The following is a 27,241-nucleotide window of genomic DNA, read 5'->3' as shown; positions in this document are numbered from 1 at the left end:
GCGGTCGGGAAGCAGCTCCAGGCTCATAACCTCTTGTGCAGGTGCTGGGTCGGGGCCTGTTTCCGGTAGTGGTAGCCTGCTGAGGGCGTCCGCATGGCCCATTGCCTTCCCCGGGCGGTGAATCAGTGCATACTGGTAGCTGGCAAGGAAAATTGACCACCTGAGGACACGAGGAGACAGCACTTGGGGGGTCTGCTTTTCGGGGGCAAACAAGCCAAGCAACGGCTTGTGGTCAGTCACCACGGTGAAGGGCCGCCCGTACAAGAAATCATGGAATTTTTTTACTCCCTTCACGATTGCCAGACCCTCTTTGTCTATTTGTGAGTAGTTCCGCTCGGTTACGTTGAGTGTCTGGGAAAAGTATGCCACCGGTACCTCTCTTCCATCCGGGAGTTGGTGCCCCAGGACAGCGCCAATGCCATAGGGTGAGGCGTCGCATGCTAGCACCACCGGCAGCCTCTCGTCGAAGTGCGCCAAGACCGAGTTTGAGACAAGCAAGTCCTTGACTGCCTGGAATGCGGCCTCCTGGCGCTGGCCCCACACCCAAGGGGCCCGCTTGTCCAGGAGTCTGTGTAGGGGCTCTGCTACCGCCGCCTTGTGGGGAAGGAAGGAATGGTAAAAGTTCAATAGTCCCAAGAAGGCCTGAAGTTCAGTCTTGCTCTTGGGTGCTGGGGCATCACAGATGGCCCGTACCTTGTCCCCAGTCGGGTGGACCCCTTCTGCATCCACCATAAATCCCAGAAAGTCCACCTGAGGCACTCCTAGTAGACATTTTTCCCGCTTCACCTTGAGACCCGCCGTCTGGAAACGGTGCAGAACGGTGCGGAGGTGGTCCTCAAACTCCTCTGGTGTGGGCCCGGCAATCAACACATCATCGAAGAAGGGGGTGACACCAGGAATCCCTTTAAGGAGCGAGTCCATTAGATTCTGGAATATGCCTGGTGCCACACTGACACCGAATTGCAGCCGCTTTACCCTGAACGCTCCTCTGTGCGTCACAATTGTCTGTGCCTCTGCTGTGGCCTCATCTACTGGCAGCTGTTGATATGCTTGGGCCAAGTCCAGCTTGCCAAAAATTTTCGACCCAGCCAGGGTGGCAAGGACATGGCTGACCACTGGCACTGGGTATGCATGGGCTGTGAGGGCCTTGTTTATGGTACATTTGTAGTCTGCGCAGATGCGGACCGAACCATTAGGCTTGACGGGTGTGACGATTGGAGTTTCCCAGGGGGCATTAGGCACCGGCTCCAGCACTCCTTGCTCCACGAGGCGGTCCAATTCCTCGTCTATACGGGGTTTCAGGGCGAACGGGACCCGGCGGGCCTTGAGCCTAACCGGTCGTACTGCGGGGTCAAGTTGTAGAGCAATGGGGGGGCCGTATACTGTCCCAATTTCCCATCAAAAACCCCTGGAAATTCCTTGCAGATGGCGTCCACGTCCACTTGTAAGGTAGTGTGGTTCACCCCGGTGATGGCTAGCCCCAGTGGTCCAAACCATGCCAATCCCAGTAAGCTAATGTAGGGGCCCTTGACCACAAGCAAGTCCAGTTGCCGCGTCCGCCCTCGGTATTGCACCCTGAAGGTCCCCACCCCCATTGTGGGGACCTTACGTTTCTGGAAGTCCCGTAGGGTGAATGGGGCCGGCCTGAGTTTGGGACCCCCAGTAGGACACAGTTTCCTTAAGGTCTTTGCCGAGATTATGGATAGAGTTGAACCCGTGTCAAGCTCCATGCGGCATGGGGCCCCCTCTATCTGTACCTCTACATAAATTTTCTCTACGTTGGGGTGGGGCAACTGGTATACCTGGCAGTCCGTGAGCTCCGTCGAGTTGCCTTGGTGCGTTGGGCCCCGGGACCTGGGGCTCTTGGGTTGGTCATCTGATGCCTGGCGTCGGGTGGGCCGAGCCCGACACACCCGGGCGATGTGTCCCGATTTTCTGCACTGCCTGCACTCTGCGTTGCGGAAACGGCAGCTCCTCCTCTCGTGACTCTCCCCGCAGCTTGCGCAGTTTCCTCCTTCTCGTCGAGGCAGCTGTGGTGTGTGCGCTGCTTGAGTGCGCTGCTGTACTCGGTGCACCTCCTCCCTGTCGGATCCTGAGTCGTCGGTGAGGTCTTCGTGGTGGACCCTCGGTTGGGATGGCAGGCTCGGCCGTGCCTCTTGCGTCGACCTCTCGGCAGCTTCCGTTGCCAGGGCCTCCTCCAGAGCGACCTGGAACGTTAGGTCCTTCTTAGCGTAGAGGAGTCGTTGCAGCTTCTCATCCTTCAGGCCACCGACGAGGCGGTCACGAAGCATGTTCTCCAGCTCTGAGAAGTTGCAGAACCGGGCGGCTTGGCGGAGAGAGGTCACAAACCCAGTTATGGTTTCCCCAGGGGCTTGTCGCTTTGCGTAGAAGGCATTTCGACGAGCCACCACTGAGGGCTGCGGTGAAAAGTGCCCCTTCAGCTGTTCCATTATTGTTTTGTATGGAACAGTAGCGACGTCTTCAGGCGCAAGGAGAGCCCGGGCGATTTCAAACGTCTCCTCTCCGCAGACGCTGAAGAGTATCGCCCTCTTCTTGGCGTCTTCTTCGTCGGTGACCCCTTTGGCTTCTAGGAGGAAGGTGAAACGGGAGGCGTACGCTTCCCAGTCTCCAGATGCTGGGTTGAATGGCGAGAAGTTGCAGTTGGCTGCCATTCTGAGTTCCTTGTGTCCCGGAGCTGAAGCCTGGATACACGGTGCGAGGCAGCGGTGCGGCAGGTGGCGGTGCTGCGGTGCTGTGTGTGGCAGTCAGCTCAGCGGGATCCCACCTTCGTCGCCAGTGAAATATACTCAGAGTCGCAAAGTGATTTCATGCTCTTTATTCAGCTCATAGTGGTGAGGAGGAATGAATAGTGTCCCCTCAGAGTATCTGCTTTATATACATTATTTACACAATGGGCTGCACATGATTGGTTAATTCTGGAATTCTACTGTAAGCCAATCAGGTTGTGGATTCACTTCTATCTGGAGCATGATTGGGTGCTTCCTGCCAACCAATAAGACTGCTGCATTGTTCTTGGACCAATCAGACTGCTGCATTCTGAATCCTATTGTTCTAGGACCAATCAGACTGCTGCAATTTGGATCCTATTGTTCTAGGACCAATCAGTCTGCTGCAGTTTGGATCCTAGTCAACTCAGTACATAACAGTACAACAGCTCAGGTTTTTCAAAATAAAAATGAGGGTGCTAGGAGAGGAGGGGTGGTTACATAACTGCCCCCTCCAGGCCTTATTTATAGATGTTTCTGTTGTGGCAATTATCTAACATTCCCTCTAACAGCAAACTCAAGTGTTTGAGTGCCAACAGGATTGTCTCCAAACGGTAAAATCGGCAATGATAAAATGGGCACAAGACATAGGCTATAACATTATGTTCACTGACTGGGAGAAGTTGTGGACCACCGGGATTAAATTTACGGCATGTAATGCCCTAAGAGAGAATATTATGAAAATGATGTATAGGTGGTACATGACCCCAGTCAAGCTTGCAAAGATATATCATTTGCCCGATAATAAATGTTGGAAGTGTAAAGAAACTGAAGGTACATTCTTTCACCTTTGGTGGACGTGCCCAAGGATTAAGGCTTTCTGGGAAATGATATATAATGAACTGAAAAGGGTATTTAAATATACCTTCCCGAAGAAACCAGAGGCCTTCCTCCTGGGCATAGTCGACCAATCGGTGTTAAAGAAGGATAGAACTTTCTTTATGAACGCTACAGCAGCAGCAAGAATTCTTATTGCAAAACATTGGAAGACACAAGATCTACCCACCGTGGAAGACTGGCAGATGCAACTAATTGACTACATGGAGATGGCGGAGATGACTGGCAGAATCCGAGACCAGGGAGAAGAGTCAGTGGAAGAAGATTGGGGGAAATTTAAAATCTATCTGCAGAAATACTGTAAAATTTCTGAATGTTGATGACATTGAAATGAATTGTGGGGGTTCTAGCAACAAGATAAAATCTAAGATTAAACCAACAACAGGTAAATTAATGGGCTATGAATTTGCTGAACTAACTTTGAAAAGGGATACAAGAACGGGGGACGCGAGGAAGTCAGGAGAATATGTGAATTTAAGATCTAAAATTAAGAAAGAAGGAATTTTTGTGTTTTTCTTATATGTGCTTTTTCTTTTTATTATTAGTTTTTAATGTACGTATTTTTGTATTTTGTATTTTTGTGCTTAATGTGTGTATTGTTGTATTTTGTAGTATGTATTTGTGTTTTTATCTTCTTCTTGTCCTTGTCTTTGTATTTTTTCTATATTTTGTAAAATTCAATAAAAATTAAAAAACAAAACAAAACAGGGATATTGAGGAACAAGAGGGAGGTATTTTTAGGTGTGCAGAAGCTGCAACACAGACCCTCCAAGTGTCCCTGATTTAGAGAAGCCATCCCAGTTTCTGATGTGATCCCAGAATGTCCTGCTTCTCCGTCCCTATTTTCATTGCAGAAATGTTGGAGGGTATGGATTTATCAGACCCCTGAGCCTTCTGAATGGAATTCTGTATAGGGAAGCTTTTTAAAAAAAAAATGTTTAATGTTTTATTATGTTAGAAGCTGCCCAATGCTGGGGCAACCCAATAAGATGTGTGGGGTATAATAGTAAAAATATCATCATGGAATGGGGTGTCCCTATTTTCACCAGAGAAATGTGGGAGTGTATGGTAACAGGGTTAGCTGAAATCAAGAGGTCAGCCATTTCTTCCCAACCCCCACAAAATGCCCAGGGGGTGATGAGTGAACTGCCCTGTTTGAGGCCCCTAACTAGCTTATTTCAAGGCTGGAGCCCCAGCAGAAATATTACAGTAAGGGAGCTTTGAAGCCCTGCAAAATCTCCTTGCAGGTACTGTATATTAACTGAAGGAGGTGGTGCCAGGTGACCCCACCTAGGCCCGAAGACACCCCCCCCAACGAGGCCTCAAACTGTCCAAAATTCCTTTTCTCTCTTCTAAAAATCCACAGCTAAAGTTTTCCTCTGTTTTCTCACAAGATGCTGTGGCAAAGGCAAAATGTTATTCTTTTATCAGTACGAGAAGGCTTCAAAAAGCTAATGAATAGGCTCTGCCATTGCCAAGAATACTCAGGCCTGAGAACTGACTCTTATCTCATTCAGTTGTAACACATCTTGAACACGCTGAACCGCAAGGCTCATCGACCCACTCCCTAGGCTTCTACCCCGCTTTCCTGGGAAGAGTCCAAAAGAATCCCAAAGACAGGAGCTTTCTGTTCATGCTCAGGAAACCCACTCAACATGGGGCAGGACTCATGAGGAGGAGGAGAAAGGGGAAGGAACTGGAGGGGAATATATGCTCTGTGCAAATGACTGTGAACCCGTGCTTGTTTGTGAGTTATCACACTTGCTCCTTCTACCAGCCCGGATGGTAGAAATAAAGCTTTTTCTCTGAAACTATTCCTTGAGTGTCTGTTGACTCCCATTTCCCTTTCCCGGGCACAAAGCTCTTCTCAACCGAGGCTAAAAAGGCTACATTCAATAGCTCACATAAAACCTTACCTTCTTTTCCCGAGGGACGATAATACTGTGGACACCTGTTGGAAGGAAGGGAGAAACACACATCACAGCCAAAGGATTTGGCCTGATCATAAGAAACGTATTACTGCTGTTGACTTTTAAGGCTTGTTTTCATTCATATTCTACAAGCATGTCTGTGAGATTAGAAAACAAAGAAGAGACTGGTATAGAAAGTGTCTAAAACTCAAAAGAAAGAATCTCTTTATGAGTCTAAAAATGCCATGTCTGTAAGATAACAGCAGGAGTGGAATGCGTATACCTATATTTAGTAACAGTCAAACGGCTAGTGTAGATTGAACAATGTATTAGGGATGTGTTGAACTCTGATAGGTAGAATGTAAGCCAAGCCTCATAGGGAGGGGCGGCAGATGTAGGGATAATAAAAACACTGTGTCTATGCTTGACAAGCGCTCTTCGTATCTACGGGTACGGAGGGTCCGCCTTTGCAAACGCGAACAATAAAAGGGTTATCCTTATATATTGAAGTCCTCAGTCTATTTGCATCCACGAATAACTTCTAACAATTCTTGGCGCCCAACGTGGGGCCTTTGACGCGCTGCCTGAGTGGAACTCGGACCCCGGGTAGGCGCCCCTCCGTTATTGCGGAGTGACTCGGACCGAGTCCCGCCCGGGACGGCGCACAAGGGCTAGAGACAGGACTCAATATATGGGAGGAAGGTATTGAGCTCTTTTTGGCGGTCGGGGACCGCGAGAACCCAGCGGGGACGCCCGCCTGTTCACTAGTCGTGAGAAGCGGCGCTGGACTGTATTGGGTGAGTAGATGAGAAAGAGAAATAAAAAGGGACGGGAAGGGGGTGAGAGATTCGTCTCCTGACCTGTTCACTAGTCGCGAGAAGCGGCGCTGGACTGTATTGGGTGAGTAGACGAGGGAGAGGTATTAAAAGGGAAAGGGGGCGAGAGAATCGTCTCTTGAGTGAAAGAGAGGCTCCAAACGGACGCGTGAGTGTGGATCAGGGTTCTACCCTGACGGGAGGATTAGCTTGCGGTTCCGTCTCTCCCGCGAGGGAAGCGGCCAGGCGATTCCGTGCGATTGTGAGAGAACGTGAATTTGGAGACATTGTGGATAATGGGCAAAAATCAAAGTAAGAGACGTAAGGAGTCCAATGGAAATAATCCCATAGATCCCAATAGCCCGTTGGGCCAGGTGTTGTTACAGTGGGATGAGGACTACCTAAGGCAATATATTGTTGGCCTGTCAAAGGTCACTATGATTAATTTCTGCAGGGTGGTTTGGCCAAAATACCCCATAGGGCCAGACGGGATGTAAAATTGGAATCCGGAAGGGGGAAAGGAGAAATATTGGATGACCCAATTAAAGAAATATTTTATAGAAAATAAGAGGAACAAGGAGAAACCGTACCTAGAGGTATGGTTTCATGCCCAATTTTTTGGACCTGACCCCCCGGCCTTGAGACAACTCCCAGTAAAAATACAAAAAGAGGATTTAGATGATGAGATTGCTGTGGGGGTGGGAGAAAGAGTGGGCTGGAATGCTGCATTCTGCATGCGGCAATCACAGGTAGTGCTCATTTCCTAAGATTCAATAGACACCAGCACTCCTAACATCGTTAGACAGTGAGGAAGAGAGGGTGAGAAATGATATACATTTTGAACCTCATAGAATTAGTAAGGAACCTGTATTTCCATCATGGAGAGTGAGGAAGGGATATAGCAGCAAGTGTGCAGCTTTAAGAAGCATTTGAGGTTCCTTCATACAGGGTCATAATGTGGTATGTTCATGGGTGCATGCAAGCGCATTTGTGTGCTTGCATGTATCAAATGAGATGCAAAATAAAGGGAAAAAAAAGTTTTCCGTTGTCCAGTAAATATCAAAGCACTTGCTTATAGTTACATAAGTCTAATTTATTCCACAATATTTAGCCTGCATAGTTCAGCTAGCGGGTTTCACAATTATGTAGGTTTAAAAAAAAATAAACAAATTAAAAAGCATTTTCTTTCCCCTTTTCAAAATTTGCAAAGAAGAATTAGAATTTTAATCTAATTAGACTACATAAAAATGTATTCCATAAAATAAAAAGGCTTTAAATTTTATTTTATTCACAGAATGTTTTTTTTAAAGAAATAATTAAGTAGATGAAAAAATATTAATGGGGAATGTTCACAAAGAGTGCTCTGAAATTTAAGAAGTGCTTGTTCTTGAATGTTGCTGTGAGAGTATGTACTAATTATTTTGGAAGGCAAAGGAAGATTGAAAATGAGGTAACTGAGCTAATATAAATGTAAATCAAATTGGGAACCCTCTATTGTCTTCCCTAAATTTGTATTTGGCATTTTAGTTGTATGTGTATTATCCAAGGTTGCCAGAAATTAAAGCCCCCGAGTGAAGTTGAATAGCTACAAGATTTTCACTGAAGGGTAAATTCCATCAGATATTTTCCTCTTCAAGCAGATGCATTTGGTGGAATTTTTCCTTCAGCAAAGCTCAACACATAGATAAGTCCTCTTAGGGACTAACTGCATCGTCCTTAGCATTTCCCTTTATTTATTCATGTGAGCAGCTCCAAGGATATGGCTAAACAGTACATATCGACTCAAAAATAAGTGCCTGGCTGCAGGATTGCATCTTTAAAATACAGTTTTGTGGGTTCTCACATGAGGGAAATCTGGAATGGGAAGTAGCCCAGGTCAGAGGGAAAGAAGTTGGTCAGTGTAGTACAGCTTGCAATGGCTAGTGTTCAGATCCCTCCCTAGCTTGTCACGGGCAAATACTAACCTACTTCACAACATCCTTGTGGGGTTAAGGCTGCAGTCCTATGCATACTTATATGGGAGTAAATCCTACTGAATTCAATGGGGCATATATTGGAAATTAGACCCTGAAAGAGTGAAAGGGATTTTAGAATTACAGCCCCCAAGAAATAAGACAGACGTGAGGAGGATGTTGGGATTATTGGGATACTGCAGGCTGTAGATAGACCAGTACACAAAGTTGGTTCAATTCCTGAATCAGAAACTCGTTGAAGAGGGAAGAGTAACATGGGAACAGAAAGATGCGCTGAAGTGGGAAGAAATAAAAAGGGTATTGGCCGGAGCTCCAGTTTTGGCACTACCTAACCTACAACAACCATTTCATTTGTATGTAACAATCAGTTCCCAGACTGCTGTGGGGGTGTTGGCCCAAAAGAGAGGGGGGCGTTATCAGCCCATTGCCTACCTTAGCAAGACTCTGGAACCAGTGGTAAAGGCATGGCCCACGTGTATCCAGGCGGTGGCCGCTGCGGCGGAATTAGTGGTGGAAAGTAGTTCATAGTCCCCACCAAATATCTACTATAATGACTGGGGCGGCCTCCACCTGGATGACCGATGGTCGCTTAATAAAATATGAAACTATTTTGAGAACGAGCCCCAGCATTACTCTGGGAACTGATCGCAATCTAAACCCGGTTGAATTTTTAATTGGGAAAAGGAAAGAGTGGGAACCGGACGAACATGACTGTGTAGACACTATAGAGTTGATGTCAAAGGTCCGGGAGGATTTGATGGAGACGCCGTTGGCAACGGGGGAAAAGTGGTATACGGATGGTTCAAGTTATGTGGAGGAGGGAAAAAGGAAATCAGGATACGTTGTTGTCAAGGGTTCAGGAGCAGAGGCACAGGAAAGAGGGAGAGCAGAGAGCGAGGGGGAGGAATCAGAAGGAAATATGAGCGAGGACGGCGGCCCGAGATCCCCGAGTCTTTCCAGTGATTCGGAAGACTCGCAGAAAGGAGCGCCCGTGGCCAGAGCAAGGGGGGCAGGGGGACCCAGGGGGACACCCCGGGAAGGAAGAAACCCAAGGGGGGGGGCAGAGGGACCCAGAGAAGAAGGGAAAGACGGAAGAGGTGGAGTAAGGCGAGGGTATTAAGTTGGTGTATAGGAGGTGGAGACTCAGACGGAGCTTCGCCGGTCTAGCTTCTAAGACGTAGAGCTGCACGCTGCGGCTGGAAAATGGAAACTGTAACGCAATAAAGATTTTTATACAATATTGGCGGCTAGCGTGGTCCTCTGTGAGCTGGGACCTGGGAGCAGCTCTGACAGCTGTAGTCAAGGAAGATGGGGAGGTTCTCGAGAGTGGGGCTTTGCCGGCAGCCTGGCCGGCCCAGAAATGTGAGATCATGGCCCTGACGCGGGCCCTTGAGTTGGGAAAAGGGTTGGAGATAACCGTATGGACAGACTCCCGATACGCATGGGGAGTAGTACATACCTTTGGTAGGACCTGGAGGGACCGAGGGTATATTAAGGCAGATGGAAAACAAATAGAACATATGGCGTTGTTAGAAAGGCTACTGAACGCCCTCACGGGACCAGGAAAGGTTGCGGTGGTACATGTTTCAGCCCATACTAAGGGAACAAGTCCTGAAGAGGTGGGGAATAGGTGGGCTGATCTCAGGGCAAAAGAAGCCGCTAGAGGTATTCCTAATGATGTGATGGTCCAACAATATACCCTGAAGGTACCTGTTTTGACGAAAGCTGATACAGAAAATCTGGTTTTTACCCCCCAAGAAACTGAATATATGACTAAGGAGGGATGGGAGAAGATAGATAATGAATGGAAAATAGTATTACCAAAAACCCTAATGATGGGAGTTTTAGAAAAGGTACATGAAAGCGGGCATTTTGGGACCGAGGCTATGGTCAATATGGTAAAATCCTTATATTGGAGTAAGGACATGTGGCCTATGGCACATTCCATAGCTTGAAAGTGTTTAATATGTCAAAAGGTAAACAAGACTAGAGCCAAAAAGACCGAGAAAGGAGGGAGACCGTTAGCAGTATGGCCCTTTCAGAGGGTACAGGTAGATTTCACGGAACTGCCTGAAAGGGGAGGACAAAAATACCTGCTGGTGTTCAAAGATCATCTCACGGGGTGAGTGGAGGCTTTTCCAGGTAGGAGAGCAACAGCACAAGTGGTCACCAAGGCTATTTTAGAACATATATTCCCCCGGTTTAGCATAATTGAAGCCATAGACTCAGATAGAGGCACACACTTTACCCAAAAGATATTACAGGATGTAATGGCAACCCTGGGAATTAAATGGGACCTCCACACCCCTTGGCACTCTGAAAGCAGTGGAAAGGTGGAGAGGGCATACAGAAATCAAAAAGCACTTAACCAAATTGTATTTGGAAAATGGGCTACCCTGGACAAAGAACCTTCCCCTGGCATTGCTAAGAATGCGTATAGCCCCCAGAAAAGATTTGGGGGTGTCTCCTTTTGAAGTAATGATGGGAAGGCCATATTTGGCCCAGCTAGGCCAACCCTTAGTGGAATTTAAGGACTTGTTTTTAAGGAAATATTTGCAGTCACTCTCCCAGTCTTTGTTGTCTCTCCATAGGCGTGGAATATTAGCTCAGCGTCCTCCACTGCTGGAGCACCAGCATCCATTCCAACCTGGTGACCGGGTCCTGATAAAAGCGTGGAAAGCGGAGAAACTTCACCCTGCTTGGGAAGGTCCGTTTCAGGTGCTGCTCACCACAGAGTCGGCAGTACGGACCAGAGAGCACGGGTGGACTCACTATCACAGAGTCAAGAAAGCTCCGCAGGACTGGACAATATCCGCTATCCAGTCAATCCGCTGAAGGTGACGCTTACAAATCAGGGAACCAGGAACCAAAGCAGACTCGGACGTTGACACAATTTCCTTAATGTGCCTGTTTTGTACTTGCAAGTGCTTTTATGAGTGTTGTTGCTGTGTTCGCTGTGAGTGTTGTGTGTTGTGTGTACATTGCACAGAATTATGTGATATAATCTTCATAAAGGATGTAATTATCCAATATTGTATAGTTATTTTAGAAAGAGAGGTCCTTTGCAATCTGAATAGGACCCCCACGGTAGTACAAGCCCTAGAACAATTGAGAGGGAAATCAGAATGAGAGGGACTATAGTAAGAGTTAGTTTGTTGGCCATAGGAATAATTGCAAGCGTAGCAAAAGATCAAAATTGTAACCAGTGTATTCAAATCACCAAAACTGGAAATAGGGTTACCCGAACCTTAATGTATTATAATGTTGCTCCGGAGTGCGTAGAAAAATTAGACCCTTGCGTTCATAACCAAACCCAGTATTTCAGATGCAGAATTAGAGACAACAAAACGGAGTGCTATGAGCCCTTGGCAGTGGGGCCCATTACATCTAGTATGGATAGGAGGGAGGAACAGCAGGGGGGAAAGCAGTCATGTTTACCCTGGCACAACAGAGATAGGGATACATAGCGTATAACACCACGAGGGGTATAGAGAAGGTCTATGTTTGTTTTGATGCATGCATTGCTATTGCAAAGGGACAGGGGCCCGGATGGAATTTGCTATGTGAGTTTTGAGACAAAGTATCGAAAAGAGGGGGGATTGTGAGATTAGAAAACAAAGAAGAGACTGGTATAGAAAGTGTCTAAAACTCAAAAGAAAGAATCTCTTTATGAGTCTAAAAATGCCATGTCTGTAAGATAACAGCAGGAGTGGAATGCGTATACCTATATTTAGTAACAGTCAAACGGCTAGTGTAGATTGAACAATGTATTAGGGATGTGTTGAACTCTGATAGGTAGAATGTAAGCCAAGCCTCATAGGGAGGGGCGGCAGATGTAGGGATAATAAAAACACTGTGTCTATGCTTGACAAGCGCTCTTCGTATCTACGGGTACGGAGGGTCCGCCTTTGCAAACGCGAACAATAAAAGGGTTATCCTTATATATTGAAGTCCTCAGTCTATTTGCATCCACGAATAACTTCTAACAATGTCTTACCCAGGAATTTGACGAGGATGGAGTGAGGGTATCTCTCCATGTGCTCAAGATACTTGGCTAGGTTCGTGAGAAGGAATTGGATTTCTTGCTTACTCTGAGTCTTCAGGAAAAAGCGCTTATCATTGCTGTTTAAGACGGGGAGGGAAGCAGGAATTCACTTATTTGTTTAAATTTACATATCACTTTCTCATGCAAGTATGCCCAAATCAGCTTTCAACAGAACAAAACTGCAAATCAATACATCATTACAACAAAGCTCAAATATGAAATAACTGCATGGGAGGGGATTGGACTAGATGACCGTTGGGTTCAATGAGTTCAAAAGAAACCCACCCCCCCAACAATCCAACAAATAACTCAGGTTGTTTATACGAACACCATAACATTTCAAAGTCTTCATATAGCAAACTGTCAACCATTAAAATAGAACAATTAATGCAAAATGTAATTAACATTCCAATGTGATTGCATGTCAGTGATATTATAACCAGCAGTAACTGCCTGGCAAGAACTGTATCAACTGGTAGAAAAATTAACAAAGTCCATAAAATTTTGTTCTTTTGCTTTTCTTTATTTGCAATATATTTCATTCATAAACAGTGATTCATAGATAGCATATGTAGAGAGGCTAAAAATTTAAAATGCGTGCAATTTTTAGTAGAGTTAGCGCACAGCTTGGAAGCTGGCTGTATACTGAATACATGTTGCTGAACGTGATCTAGTGGTAAAACAATCACACTGAGTGTGGAAAACTTAGTTTATTATAAGAAATACATATTGGATAGTAAACAGTTCCTACTCCAACTAACAAGCTGATCTCAGCAGGAGAGAGAAAGGAAGATGCAGTGGCGTAGCGTGGGTTGTCAGCACCCGGGGCAAGGCAAGTAATTTGCGCCCCCTAACCCGTGGATTTGCGCCCCCTAACCCTAACCCCTAGATGTTGCGCCCGGTGCGGCCGGCCCCCCCTGCACCCCCCACGCTACGCCACTGGGAAGATGTATTCTCTCTGCTTCAGAAGGGACAGGGTAGGGTCAACAACCCTAAGAGCAGCAATCTAGTAATACACTGGTACCTCGGGTTAAGAACTTAATTCATTCTGGAGGTCCATTCTTAACCTGAAACCGTTCTTAACCGGAAGCACCACTTTAGCTAATGGGGCCTCCTGCTGCCACCGCACTACAGCAGCACAATTTCTGTTCTCATCCTGAAGCAAAGTTCTTAACCCGAGGTACTATTTCTGGGTTAGCAGAGTCTGTAACCTGAAACATCTGTAACCTGAAGCGTCTGTAACCCGAGGTACCACTGTACTGTACAGTCATACCTTGGTTCTCGAACTTAGTCCATTCCGGGAGTCTGTTCGATTCCTGAAACCCTTCGAAAACCAAAGCGCGGCTTCTGATTGGCTGCAGTAGCTTCCTGCACTCAAGCAGGAACCATGTTGGACATTCAGCTCCCCCCCCCCAAAAAAAAAGTTTGCAAACCGGAACACTTACTTCCGGGTTTGCAGCTTTCAGGAGCCGATTTGTTCGACAACTAAGCCGTTTGAGAACCAAGGTACCACTGTATAGGAAAGGCCAACACATGTTAGTTTAAACATGGGTAGGCAAATTACAGCCCGGGGGCCAGATCCGGCCCAATCGCCTTCTAAATCCTGCCTGCGGGTGGTTCGGGAATCACTGTGTTTTTACATGAGTAGAATAGAATGTGTCCTTTTATTTAAAATGCACCTCCAGGTTATTTGTGGGGCATAGTAATTCGTTCATTCCCCCCCAAAAAAATCTAGACCGGCCCCCTGCTGAAAAAGTTTGCTGACCCCTGGTTTAGAAAGACAGTCTGGGAAGTGTGGAGGTACTGCTGCCTATTTGCTTTCTCCTTACGCAAATCCCATCCAGTATGAATGCAAATTGAGTTTCATAAGAGGCAGATCTGGGAAGCGCAACTGGTTTGGTTGCACAGGGTGGGGGGTCTGGGGCACCACAAGGGATGCTGCAACTATGACTTAGAATGGAGCACAAGAGGTGGACATTTGGCAGCGAACAGGATGCCGCTGAAGCGTGAGACCCATAGATCTGCCACTGGCTGCATTCTAGCAGCTCCAACATAAAATGCATAGGAATTCATAAATGTATACAGTGGGACCTTGGGTTACAAGTGCTTCGGGTTACAGACACTTCGAGTTACAGACTCCGCTAACCCAGACGTAGATAATTTTGCCCCAGGATGAGAATGGAAGTTGCACGCTGGTGGCGTGGCGGCACGGGAGCCCCCCCATGAGCTAAAGTGGTACCTCAGGTTTAGAACAATTTCGGGTTAAGAATGGACCTCTGGAACGAATTAAGTTCGCAACCCGAGGTACCACTGTACTATAAAGTGCATAAAGAACTTATAGAGGCTAAATTTTAAAGTATGGTACATTTCATAGCAGCTTCATCATAGAAAGTGCCCAGAGAAACACCTTCATCAGTGAGAGATGGCTGCTTAAGGCAGCCTTGGCCCAGTTTGGACACCTGCCTTCACACATGCACACACCCCTGTGTTGCAAAATATGAGTCAGCAATACCAAAAGCAGCACGATGGCCAGAAACAATTACAACATGAAAAACTTTATGGAGTAAGTCTAAACATCAAAACCAACAAACTGAAGTCTCTGAAAGTCCTTAAATGAATCATGGTGCCAGACTTTACCCGGCGGAGAGCAAGCTGTGAAGCCTTGTATAATCAGCAAATGTCCAATTCTGATGTCCAACTCTGAACTCTGCTGAACAGTGTTTCCAGATAACAACTACTGTTTGGTTGAATTCTTCATCAGCCAATTAGTTCAACACTTGTAAGTAGAAAGATATGTAATTTCTTCATTAACCAATCTTTTTTTGAATAGATATAATATACATGAGAATGAAAAATACAGTGGTGCCTCGCAAGATGAAAAGAATCCGTTCTGTGATTCTCTTCGTCTAGCGGTTTTTTTCGTCTTACGAAGCAAGCCCATTGAAGGATTAGCGGATTAGCGCTATTAGCGGCTTTTAGCAGCTTATCTGCTGATCGGATCAGCTGATAAGCGGCTTAGCGCTATTAGCGCTACTAGCGGCTTTTAGCGGCTTATCTGCTGATCGGATCAGCTAAGCGGCTTAGCGCTATTAGCGGCTTTTAGCGGCTTTTAGCGGCTTATCTGCTGATCGGATCAGCTGATAAGCGGCTTAGCGGCTTAGAAGAAGGGGGGAGGGGAAAAAACAGCAGGAACTCGCAAGACATTGTTGTCTTGCGAAGCAAGCCCATAGGAAATTTGTTTTGCGAAGCACCTCCAAAACGGAAAACTCTTTCGTCTAGCGAGTTTTCAGTTTTGCGAGGCATTCGTCTTGCGGGGCACCACTGTACTCTGGAACAGTGTTCATGCGATTATGATTCATTGAAGGACTTTCAGAGACTTCAGTTTATTAGTTTTGATGTTTTGAATTATTCCGTAAAGTTTTTCACATTGTAATTGTTTCTAGCCATCGTGTTGCTTTTGATATTGCTGATTCACACACACACACACACACACACACACACACACTGATGGGTTCAAGCCCCACACTGAGCAAAAGACTCCTGCATTCTTGGGGGGTTGGACTAGATGACACTCGTGACCCCTTCCTACTTGACACTTCTATGATTCTATGCCCCAGCCAACCCACTGCCTTGCATGAGTGGCAGGGGCCACCAGAGCAGATGGAGGATGAGAAGAGGACATAGAGCAGGGGAAAAGAGCTGTGAGGGGAGGAGAGCTGTTTGTACTATTGATTTTCGGGTGTGGGTGCTGGTGCTGTGGGTTAAACCACAGAGCCTAGGGCTTGTCGATCAGAAGGTTGGCAGTTCGAATCCCCTCGATGGGGTAAGCTCCTGTTGCTTGGTCCCTGCTCCTGCCAACCTAGCAGTTCAAAAGTATGTCAAAGTGCAAGTAGATAAATAGGTACCGCTCCAGCGGGAAGGTAAACGGCATTTCTGTGCGCTGCTCTGGTTCCCTAGAAGCGGCTTAGTCATGCTGGCCACATGACCCGGAAGCTGTACGCCGGCTCCCTTGGCCAGTAAAGCGAGATGAGCGCAGCCACCCCAGAGTCGTCCACGACTGGACCTAATAGTCAGGGGTCCCTTTACCTTTACTATTGATTTACACTATTGAATCCAGTCAGAATAATGCTAGGCTGGATGGACCGCGAGTCTGACACAGCACAAAGCAGGTTCATATGAATATATTCACATTATTCCCTGTATTTCCAATGTGCAGGCTGTGTGCGCTGATGCTTATGTATCTAGAACAGAACCACCCATCCACAAGCAGACTTGGGAGAATCCCAGAGTTTGCCAATGTACCAAAAAAAAAAACCCCACCAAACCTTTGGAGGGAATCGTAAATGAGGGTGAGGGCAGTGAAGAGACCGACTCAGAGTAGTCCAGTGAGAACTGAGCATGCTCAGAGTGCATGGAAGGCTCATGGATTGTTGTGGGGAGGGGCAACCAAAAGACAGGTAAGCAGGGCAGGGGAGATATGCTGAACAGCAGCAGGACACGCTGCAGCTCTTTATTGCAGCTCTCACATGTGTCTTTTCTTGCTGTGGACAAGGTAGTTCTCTGACCTGAGGAAGAAGTCAGCCGTGCTTTTAGAGTTGCTGATGAACTGCAAGTATGAGCTGTCACAAGTCAGTGACCGTTGGTAATCGACATCCACCATGCCAAGAAATTTTCGGAACCGGGTAAAAGCAGGAGCAGCGTATGTCCTCATCTCAAAGCCCTGCCGGGAAGCAGAACTGACGTCAGTGCAGAGAAAGAGAAAGCGGCCAGAATGCTCAGCGGGCCAAAATTCTGCCCTTCTGGTGGAGAGCCTTACAGCTGAGCAGAGCCCCTGATAGGGAGGGAATGATTCAATTCAGTTCCCATTTCAAGGCAAATATATCTGCTTCGCACTTTTCAAAGCAATATGTGGGAACTGAAACACAGCAAGCCTTCAAAATGTGGACTCATCCAAATCACCCATTGCTAAGTTCTCCAGCCAAGTAATGTGTGAAAAAATGCACACTAAAAGTGTGCTTGAAATGCACATATTTGTGATAATAGACACAACATACGTTATATTAGGAGGAAATTGCTTAGCATAAAATGTGTTTATTAGGGGAAATTACATATATTGACATGTGCTCACTTCAGTCTACTTCAGTTTCTGGAATTGGCAGTGTTACATGTGCCACATAATACTCATTCAGCATTTGTAAGAAATCTATCTTTTAGTCTAGAGGCACCCACACTTTGGAACTCCCTGCCTAATGCTGACACGTGTTTCAATTTGTGTTTACCAAATTGTTAAGTTGTGGGCGAACATAGCAGACGACACAGCAATTTCTCCAGAGCAGCTCTTTATTTGTAAGCTGGACAGAACTGAACAGCAAACAGCTCAGCCAGCCTGCTTTTATAGGCAGCCGGCTGTCAACACTGTAGCAACAACAACCCAGGGTTTCCCGCCTAAAATAACTGGTGTGGACCTGAGTGAAAACTATCTACAGTATCCCCCTGCTGGCCCAGGGTGAGAACTTCAGTACATAACACAAATTGTGCTTATTGCTGATTTTTAACGTTATAAATAGCTTTCTAAAATTGTCTTTACTGCTAATTTCATTCCTGAATTTCATTCTTTTTGTATACTGCTCTGAGGTGTTTTTTTTTTTTTAATTTGTATTCCTCCCTATACCTGTAGATCTTAGGGCAGTTTCACAACAAGCGTTATGAAATAGTAAATAAATTAATAAGGACACATGTGTGCTCAGATGCTGATGAATTTTCATGTGAAGAACTGAACCTAGTGCTGGAAAAAGGAGAAGTGGAGAGAATCTGGAATGTTGTGCAGATCTGCCCAGCCCAAACCCAACTTGTGCTTGGGGAGTTTCCTTTGGGGACCCCCCCCTTCAAAGGATGCCTACCTCGTGCATCTGCCTGAGGACTGCCTTAAACTGATCCTCCCTCAGGACGTCCTGGAGAGAGAAAGAGTGTCAGAACACCCACCCTTCCCCCTTCTTGTCCTCAGAACTCCCAGCAAATTCCTGAGGATTTCCCAGCAAATTCCTCATGTGCTTGTCACCAATAAAATACATCTCTTTACAGGTAATAAAAACTTGAGTCTCTCAGTCATTTCTCAAATGCTGAGGCTGCTGAACTGGGTTGTTGTTTAGGGGGTATTGCATGCGGGGTTGTTGCTGTTAATTTTATGTGTCTCTATTTTAGATCAGTGGCTCTCAGAAGATGTGGTGCACCACAATGGCGTAGCTGGAGTGGGTGGCAAGGTTGGTGGAAAGATTCAAGGCCAAGTGTGTGCTCAGAGGAAACTCCCATCATCCCTGGCCATTGGCCATGCTTCCTGGGGTGATGCGGGTTGAAGTCCAAAAACATCTGGAGGGCCACAGCTTCTCCATGCCCAGTAACAGGGAACCTTTCTTCAGTCCAAGGGCCTCGTTGCTTTCTGAGCAACCTCTTCAAAGGGCCAGTGAGTAGATGGGTGGGGCTGGGGCAAAACTGGGCAAAGCAAAAATGTCAATACTACCTCTGGACCGCGCAATGTTTGCTCATCATTCTTTGTGCGAAGAAGACATCTTACATGCAGTAGGCTAGTTTCTACATCCACACTCACACACCCTTCCCCACCCTCTATCTAGGCAAGAAAGAGCCATGATCAAGGATGCATCCCAGCGAGGCAGGAACACTCCATGAATGTGCAAAGCAAAGGCAGCTAGGAGTGTGACTTGGGGAAGAGGGGTGTGGCCTCAGGATAGTCGTGAAAGCCAGATAGATAAGCCTGGGGGAGACATTTAGGCCTCAGGCCTCAGAGGTTTCCCACACATGTTACCTATGGATTCACATAGCACCATCTATGCATACCAAGAATGAGGAACCTGCCACTCTTCAACTCTTCTCTCACCAGAGTGGTTCATGCTCTGGTTATCTCCCACTTGGACTACTGCAATGCGCTCTACGTGGGGCTACCTTTGAAGGTGACCCGGAAACTACAACTAATCCAGAATGCGGCAGCTAGACTGGTGACTGGGGGCAGCCACTGAGACCACATTACACTGGTCCTGAAAGACTTACATTGGCTCCCAGTACATTTCCAGGCACAATTCAAAGTGTTGGTGCTGACCTTTAAAGTCCTAAATGGCCCTGGCCCTGTATACCTGAAGGAGCATCTCCATCCCCATCATTCAGCCCAAACACTGAGGTCCAGCGCTGAGGGCCTTATGGTGGTTCCCTCACTACGAGAAGTGAGGCTACAGGGAACCAGACAGAGGGCCTTCTCGGTAGTAGTTCCTGCCCTGTGGAACACCCTCCCATCATATGTCAAGGAAATAAACAACTACCTGACCTTTAGAAAACATCTGAAGGCAGCCCTGTTTAGGGAAGCTTTTAATGTTTGATGTTTTATTGTATTTTTAATGGAAGCCACCTAGAGTGGCTGGGGAAACCCATCCAGATGGGTGGGGTATAAATATTAGTAGTAGTAGTTGTAACTCCCGCCATCCTTGTAACTGTAACTCAATTGGCCAGGCCAATGGCCCTTGGGAATCCAACAACACCTGAGGGGACACAGCTTCTTCATCCCTGATGTGGGCCTCTCCTTCCTCATAGCATGGGTTGCCAGCACCTGGGTCAGGACAAGTGTTGTCCCCGCCCCTCCCCCCCCGGACTGGGCAGCTGGAGTGGAGGTGTGCACCTGAGAGGAGAGGTTTTCTCCCTCCTTGGTGGGTGGCGCCGCCGCCCTCCCCCTCCATCCCTCTCAGCCAGGCCGAGCAGCACGTGAGTGGCGGTAGGAGAGCTGAGGGCCACTGTCCTCACATATTCTGCTGTTGCCCACCAACCATGGCCTCCCACCACCAGCAAGCCAGGACCACTGAATGGAGATGCCACCGCTCCGCACACAACGACCCCAACTCAGCTTCTGCCGTAGCCTCCTCCTCGCCCTCGGTGGAAGCAGAGGACCCCTCTGTGGCCTGGGTCTCGACCACTGCTTCCGCTCGTGCCTTGCGCTCCCCTGGCCCTGCCATCTCCATCCTCGACACTTTGCAGGCTGGGCGAGCGAGCCCTCACCTCTCAGCCAGCCCAGGAGCCATGTGTGTGGGGCCATCTGAGGAGGAGGAGGAAGCACTGCCCCAGCCTGGGCATGGCCTCCTTCCCTGAGTCTCCAGAAGGCAGCAGTAGCTCAGCAGAGAGCCTGTCATGGGAGCACCTAGTTCAGGAGTAGGCAACCTAAGGCCCGTGGGCCGGATGTGGCCCAATCGCCATCGTAATCTGGCCCACGGACGGTCCGTGAATCAGCGTGTTTTTACACGAGTAGAATGTGTCCTTTTTTAAAAAATGCATTTCTGGGTTATTTGTGGGACATAGGAATTCGGTCATATATTTTTTTCAAAATATAGTCCGGCACCCCACATGGTCTGAGGGACAGTGGACTGGCCCACAGCTGAAAAAGGTTGCTGACCTCTGATTAGTTGAATCCCTCTCAGGATTCTGCACCTGGTTCCCCCCCCACACACACACTCCTGCCTCCTCTTAATCTTCTACACCTGGCTCCAGATGGTCAACCTTGGGGTTCAAGGGGGAAGTGGGAGGAAAAGTTGATCCCCCAAACACAAAGTTAGCCCATCCCTGTCCCTAGAAGGCTCCTGTTTCACAGTTGCCAAGGAGGCAACAAAGGCGGGAATAGAACCTGCCCCCTACATCCTGCTGCCCAAACTCACTGTGGTTACTGGGTTATGGATAGCATGACTGACAGACGCCCTGAGCCCCTTCTTTATCATACTGGTGAACTGATAGAGCGGGTGATCCTCGTTGATTTCAAAGAAGCCCAAAAGGTTCCACTGCTGGCGGATTCTCCAGAGGATCCGGTACAGGAATGGGTTAAACCTCCGACTTCTACCTTTAGGTAGGATCTCGCAGTGCTAAAAGGGAAGAAAGGAAGTGGAAGTCAGTTCCAAAACCAAAGCGTTCCAAAACCAAGGCGTGGTTTCCCAGAAAGTAATGCAAAATGGATTAATCCTGAAGGGTCACCAGCTTTTTAGTGTGAATTTCTACCAGTATATGTATTTTTGTAAGCAATTTTGTGTTTCGCATAGTTTCAGAAAGTGCACGGTTTAAATGCAAACTGAATCAGATTTCTCTCCCGCTGCTGATATTCACTGGGTGATGTCTGACAGAGTGTGGTGCAGCTGAATGCTGCTCAGTGCTTGGAGAAAAGGGCTGGAGTTTCGTTTCTATCAAATGGCCTAGGTCCAGAATCTGTTACAGCTGCTGTAGCAGGTGATAGTAGTGATGTATACATTGCCAGGTATCCTACAGGTGAAGAGGTGCAAAAAAAAAAAAGTGTATGTGAAAGGATATCATTAGGATAATCTGCTCGCTGTATGTGTCAAGAATGTTTGTGCAGGAAAATAATGCAGCCTTGGACCAGTTCTGTAGAAGGTAGACGCTGAATTATTCCTGCTGAATCAGGCAACCAGCTCTGATTAGGCAGGCATGCTTTTCCTCTGAGAATGTGAATTTATATGCATGTGTACAGAAGTATACCTAGACTCCCTTGCACCATTGGCAAGGCAATTTAACAGTGCCCCCCCAGTCCCTTACACCCTGGGCAATCACTGGCTCTTTCTGTACAATTTTTGCATCCCCTGGGTCTGCACTGTTGGTGGGGGGCAACCTAGCCAACCCCTAGTTATGCCCCTGCACGTGTAAAACTAAGGTGGGGTTTTGCCTTTCTATAAGCATGTGTCACTTATGGGCCGGTGGAATCTGCTTTTGTGAGTTCCTCAGTGGCCGCTCTTGTTCTGAACAAACTAAAGCTGTCTTAAACATCATAAATTGAAGAAAATCCACTATAGCTTTCTCAAATCTATGGATCTCCAAACATTATTTTTCTGGGGCTTGAAAGGTATATAAGGTAAGAATAAATTCCTTGGCAATATCTGATTCACCACATCACGACTGAATTCATGGTTTGCCACTTATCTGATTTTTTGGTAAGACTGTTGGCCAGTAATTTCTGCTGCAAATGTTGTTGAATGGATTCCAAATGATAGTCCCAAGATGTAACATCCTTTGCTAATGTTAATGTACCAATGAATTTATTCATTTAACAATATATATATACCACTTGAATGCAGTAAAACCTCTACGCAGTTTTAAAAATATTAAATTTATCAATTAAAAAATTTAAAACAATGGAACTCATATATATATATATATATATATATATATATATATATATATATATGCAGGTTTTGGTGTCTTCGGGTGTCTTCCCGTGTAAGAGTTGGGGTGTCTGGGCGACGTTTCGACGAGGTCTCACTCGTCATCTTCAGGCTGGTGCTTTCGGCTTCTTGTTACTGGAACAGAGCAGGGTCTTAGTGTTTGAGTTCCTATAAATACTGTTGAGGGGGTGTGGTGTATAGCCTCCAACGTTCTGGGCAGAGAGGAAGTTCCTAGATTAGTGTGCCTTTTCTTCTTTTGTTCCTTAATTACTTGAGGGATATCTTGAGTGATTTCATGAGTGATATTCTGAATACCACTTAGGTGGGTCATTAAGTGTGGATTAGTTGCTAAAGCTTTCGTGTCTTGACCTCTTGAGCTTGTGAAGAGTTTTTCGAAGATGGCTGTGCTGCATTTAGTTGTGCTCTGGCTTGGCTTCGTGTATAGGGGCGAGCTGTGGTTTTGTGCCCTGTGCCAGCCAGATCTGTGTAGGGATTGCAGGGGGGTGCAGCATCCGGAGGTGCCACTATAGTTTGGCTACTGGATGGAGTTTGTAATTTATCTGTGGAGAGGGTCTGGGTTTGGGTCTGGTGTGGTTGATTGGTGACGGCGTTCTGTGTGCCTCTGGTTCTGGTGTCGGTTTTTGTGGGGAGGGCTAATTTCCAGATGTCTGGCAGGCGGGACGTGTCGTCACGCTTGTTCATGTTGTGAGGGTGTTTCTCTATCTCGATGGCTTCCATGATTATTCTCTTGTGGTGATGTTCCATGTTAAAGAGCAATTTGGAATCTGCAAAATTAATTTCGTGTCCTGTTTTTTTCATGTGTTGGAAAAGAGAGGAAGTTTTTTCTTCTTTTTTGACGGCATTCTTGTGTTCTGCGATACGTGCATTTATTCGTCTGTTTGTTTGTCCAATGTACGTGGCTGGGCAGACTTTGCAGGGTATTTCATAGAGCCCTTGGTTTTCCAACTGGATTTTGTCTTTGGGGTTTCTGAGGATATTGGCTATTTTTTGGTTGGTGCAGAAGGCTGTTTTGATATTGTGTTTATGGAGGATTTTGCTAATTTTATCTGTAGTGCCCTTGATATAAGGAAGGAGGGCCATGCCATTGTTTTCTTCTGTGTCTTGGTTTTTGGGGGGTGTTTCTTTTTGGATTAGCTTGGTAACCCTGTTTTGCTGGTATCCATTGGCGATTAACACATTAGAGAGATTTTGTAACTCAGTTGTCAAGTGGTCTTTGTCAGCCAGGCGTTTGGTTCTGGAGATGAGAGTCTTGGCTACGGAGTTTATTTGTGCAGGGTGGTGGTGTGATTGTGCATGTAAGTAGCGGTTGGTGTGTGTTTTTTTCCGGTAGATAGTGTGTCCTAGGGAGCCATCAGGTTTTTTGTAGATTAGGACGTCAAGGAAGGGGAGTTGGTTGTTGTCTTCTATTTCCATAGTGAATTGTATTTTGGGGTGTAGGCTGTTGAGATGTGTGAGGAAGCTATCTAGTTTTTCTTTCCCGTGTGGCCAAATTACAAAGGTGTCGTCTATGAAATACCCTGCAAAGTCTGCCCAGCCACGTACATTGGACAAACAAACAGACGAATAAATGCACGTATCGCAGAACACAAGAATGCCGTCAAAAAAGAAGAAAAAACTTCCTCTCTTTTCCAACACATGAAAAAAACAGGACACGAAATTAATTTTGCAGATTCCAAATTGCTCTTTAACATGGAACATCACCACAAGAGAATAATCATGGAAGCCATCGAGATAGAGAAACACCCTCACAACATGAACAAGCGTGACGACACGTCCCGCCTGCCAGACATCTGGAAATTAGCCCTCCCCACAAAAACCGACACCAGAACCAGAGGCACACAGAACGCCGTCACCAATCAACCACACCAGACCCAAACCCAGACCCTCTCCACAGATAAATTACAAACTCCATCCAGTAGCCAAACTATAGTGGCACCTCCGGATGCTGCACCCCCCTGCAATCCCTACACAGATCTGGCTGGCACAGGGCACAAAACCACAGCTCGCCCCTATACACGAAGCCAAGCCAGAGCACAACTAAATGCAGCACAGCCATCTTCGAAAAACTCTTCACAAGCTCAAGAGGTCAAGACACGAAAGCTTTAGCAACTAATCCACACTTAATGACCCACCTAAGTGGTATTCAGAATATCACTCATGAAATCACTCAAGATATCCCTCAAGTAATTAAGGAACAAAAGAAGAAAAGGCACACTAATCTAGGAACTTCCTCTCTGCCCAGAACGTTGGAGGCTATACACCACACCCCCTCAACAGTATTTATAGGAACTCAAACACTAAGACCCTGCTCTGTTCCAGTAACAAGAAGCCGAAAGCACCAGCCTGAAGATGACGAGTGAGACCTCGTCGAAACGTCGCCCAGACACCCCAACTCTTACACGGGAAGACACCCGAAGACACCAAAACCTGCATTCCTGTACCCGTGAAAATCTACGAAAGCATATATATATATATATATATATATATATATATATATATATATATATGGTAAAAGAGATTAAGCATGTCAACGTGTCTGGATCAGCTTGCCTAAACAAAAAATTTTTAAGCAGGTGCTGAAAAGTATACAGTGGTACCTCGGGTTACATATGCTTCAGGTTACAAACTCCGCTAACTCAGAAATATTACCTCGGGTTAAGAACTTTGCTTCAGGATGAGAACAGAAATCGTGTTCTGGCGGTGCGGCGGCATCAGGAGGCCCCATTAGCTAAAGTGGTGCTTCAGGTTAAGAACAATTTCAGGTTAAGAACGGACCTCCGGAACGAATTAAGTACTTAATCCGAGGTACCACTGTATAGTGAAAGAACCTGTCAAGTGTCAACAGGCAGGGAGTTCCAAAGTGTAGCTGCCACCACATTACAAGGTCTGTTACTCACAAGTGCAGAGTGAGTCTTCTGGGGCACCTGTCAGTGCCAGTTCTGTAGATCAATGCAGAATTCTATTATTTGTCCTGATTTTATCCCAGATTCAGTCCTCAAAAGGACTAACTGAATCATAGAATCATAGAATCATAGAGTTGGAATAGACCACAAGGGCCATCGAGTCCAACCCCCTGCCAGGAAAACACCAGCGGAGCACTCCTGACATATGGTTGTCAAGCCTCTGCTTAAAGACCTCCAAAGCAGGAGACTCCACCACACTCCTTGGCAGCAAATTCCACTGTCAAACAGCTCTTACTGTCAGGAAGTTCTTCCGAATGTTTAGGTGGAATCTTCTTTCTTGTAGTTTGGATCCATTGCTCCGTGTCCGCTTCTCTGGAGCAGCAGAAAACAGCCTTTCTCCCTCCTCTATGTGACATCCTTTTATGAATTTGAACATGGCTATCATATCACCTCTTAACCTCCTCTTCTCCGGGCTAAACATGCCCAGCTCCCTTAGCCGTTCCTCATAAGGCATTGTTTCCAGGCCTTTGACCATTTTGGTTGCCCTCCTCTGGACACGTTCCAGTTTGTCAGTGTCCTTCTTGAACTGTGGTGCCCAGAACTGGACACAGTACTCCAGGTGAGGTCTGACCAGAGCAGAATACAGTGGCACTATTACTTCCCTTGATCTAGATGCTATACTCCTATTGATACAGCCCAGAATTGCATTGGCTTTTTTAGCTGCCATGTCACACTGTTGGCTCATGTCAAGTTTGTGGTCAACCAAGACTCCTAGATCCTTTTCACATGTACTGCTCTCAAGCCAGGTGTCCCCCATCTTGTATTTGTGCCTCTCATTTTTTTTGCCCAAGTGCAATACTTTACATTTCTCCCTGTTAAAATTCATCTTGTTTGTTTTGGCCCAGTTCTCTAATCTGTCAAGGTCGTTTTGAAGTGTGATCCTGTCCTCTGGGGTGTTAGCCACCCCTCCCAGTTTGGTGCCATCAGTGCAAATGTACGGAGGCAACAGTGGCCTAGAACAGTGTTTCCCAACCTTTTTTGGGCAAAGGCACACTTGTTTCATGAAAAAAATCTCGAGGCACACCACCATTACAGCCCCGTGACGTCAGCGCGCAGCGTCACGCCGAGAGGGACATGAATTGCTAGCAAATTACATAATCACCTCCTTGAGGGCTGGCTCATCTTCTCCGAAGGCAGAACCCCATTAATTAACAGCACAGACTCACACTATAGCCAAGACGAGGGGGGAAAACCTCAGTCATGCACAGTCATGCACATGTGGGGGCTAAATGAGGATGAAGACCGGGCAGAGAGCAGGGTTCAAATCACCCCACCTGGCCAGGACAATCCCTGGGTGCTCCCTTGGGCCACTCACCTGACCCACCTTGCAGGGCTGTTGTTGCGAGGATAACACGGGGAGAACCATGCGCGCCCCTGGGAGCTCCTTGGAGGAGAAAGCAATGCTTTGCAATGCACGAAATATATGAGAGGCGACCAGGTTTTGCAGGTGAGGGGCCCCCGCCAGCCTCCGCTTCCAACACCCGGTGCAACGACGCCGAAGTTTCCCCCCGGGCTCGGCTCGGGGAGCAGCGCTGCTCCCCCCTGGCTCCCCTTCGCCCTCCCGGCTCTCTCTGCCGCCCACTGGGGACCCCCCTCACCTGCCAAGTCCGGAGCGCCGGTGGAAGTTGCATGCATGCATGCAGGGCGCCGCGTTGCCATTGCATTGCACTGCACTCCATG

At 47.0% G+C, this 27,241-nt stretch overlaps 1 protein-coding gene across 1 annotated transcript in view; it reads right to left on the bottom strand.

The window, feature by feature from the left end:
* PIP5KL1 (phosphatidylinositol-4-phosphate 5-kinase like 1) overlaps window positions 1-27,241 on the bottom strand; it is a 37,591-nt gene that overhangs the window by 8,203 nt on the left and 2,147 nt on the right. Inside the window, exons 2-6 of the mRNA XM_082208948.1 lie at window positions 21,072-21,272; window positions 18,267-18,317; window positions 16,932-17,086; window positions 12,319-12,443; window positions 5,540-5,574 (exon numbers count right to left, since the gene is read on the bottom strand). Of these exons, the coding sequence (XP_082065074.1) occupies window positions 5,540-5,574; window positions 12,319-12,443; window positions 16,932-17,086; window positions 18,267-18,317; window positions 21,072-21,272 (567 nt within the window). The remainder of the gene's footprint in view (window positions 1-5,539; window positions 5,575-12,318; window positions 12,444-16,931; window positions 17,087-18,266; window positions 18,318-21,071; window positions 21,273-27,241) is intronic.

Source organism: Podarcis vaucheri, assembly GCF_965113315.1.
Source record: "Podarcis vaucheri genome assembly, chromosome: Z".
Classification (NCBI taxonomy): Eukaryota; Metazoa; Chordata; class Lepidosauria; order Squamata; family Lacertidae; genus Podarcis; species Podarcis vaucheri.
This window is presented reverse-complemented; position numbering and strand designations above follow the sequence as displayed.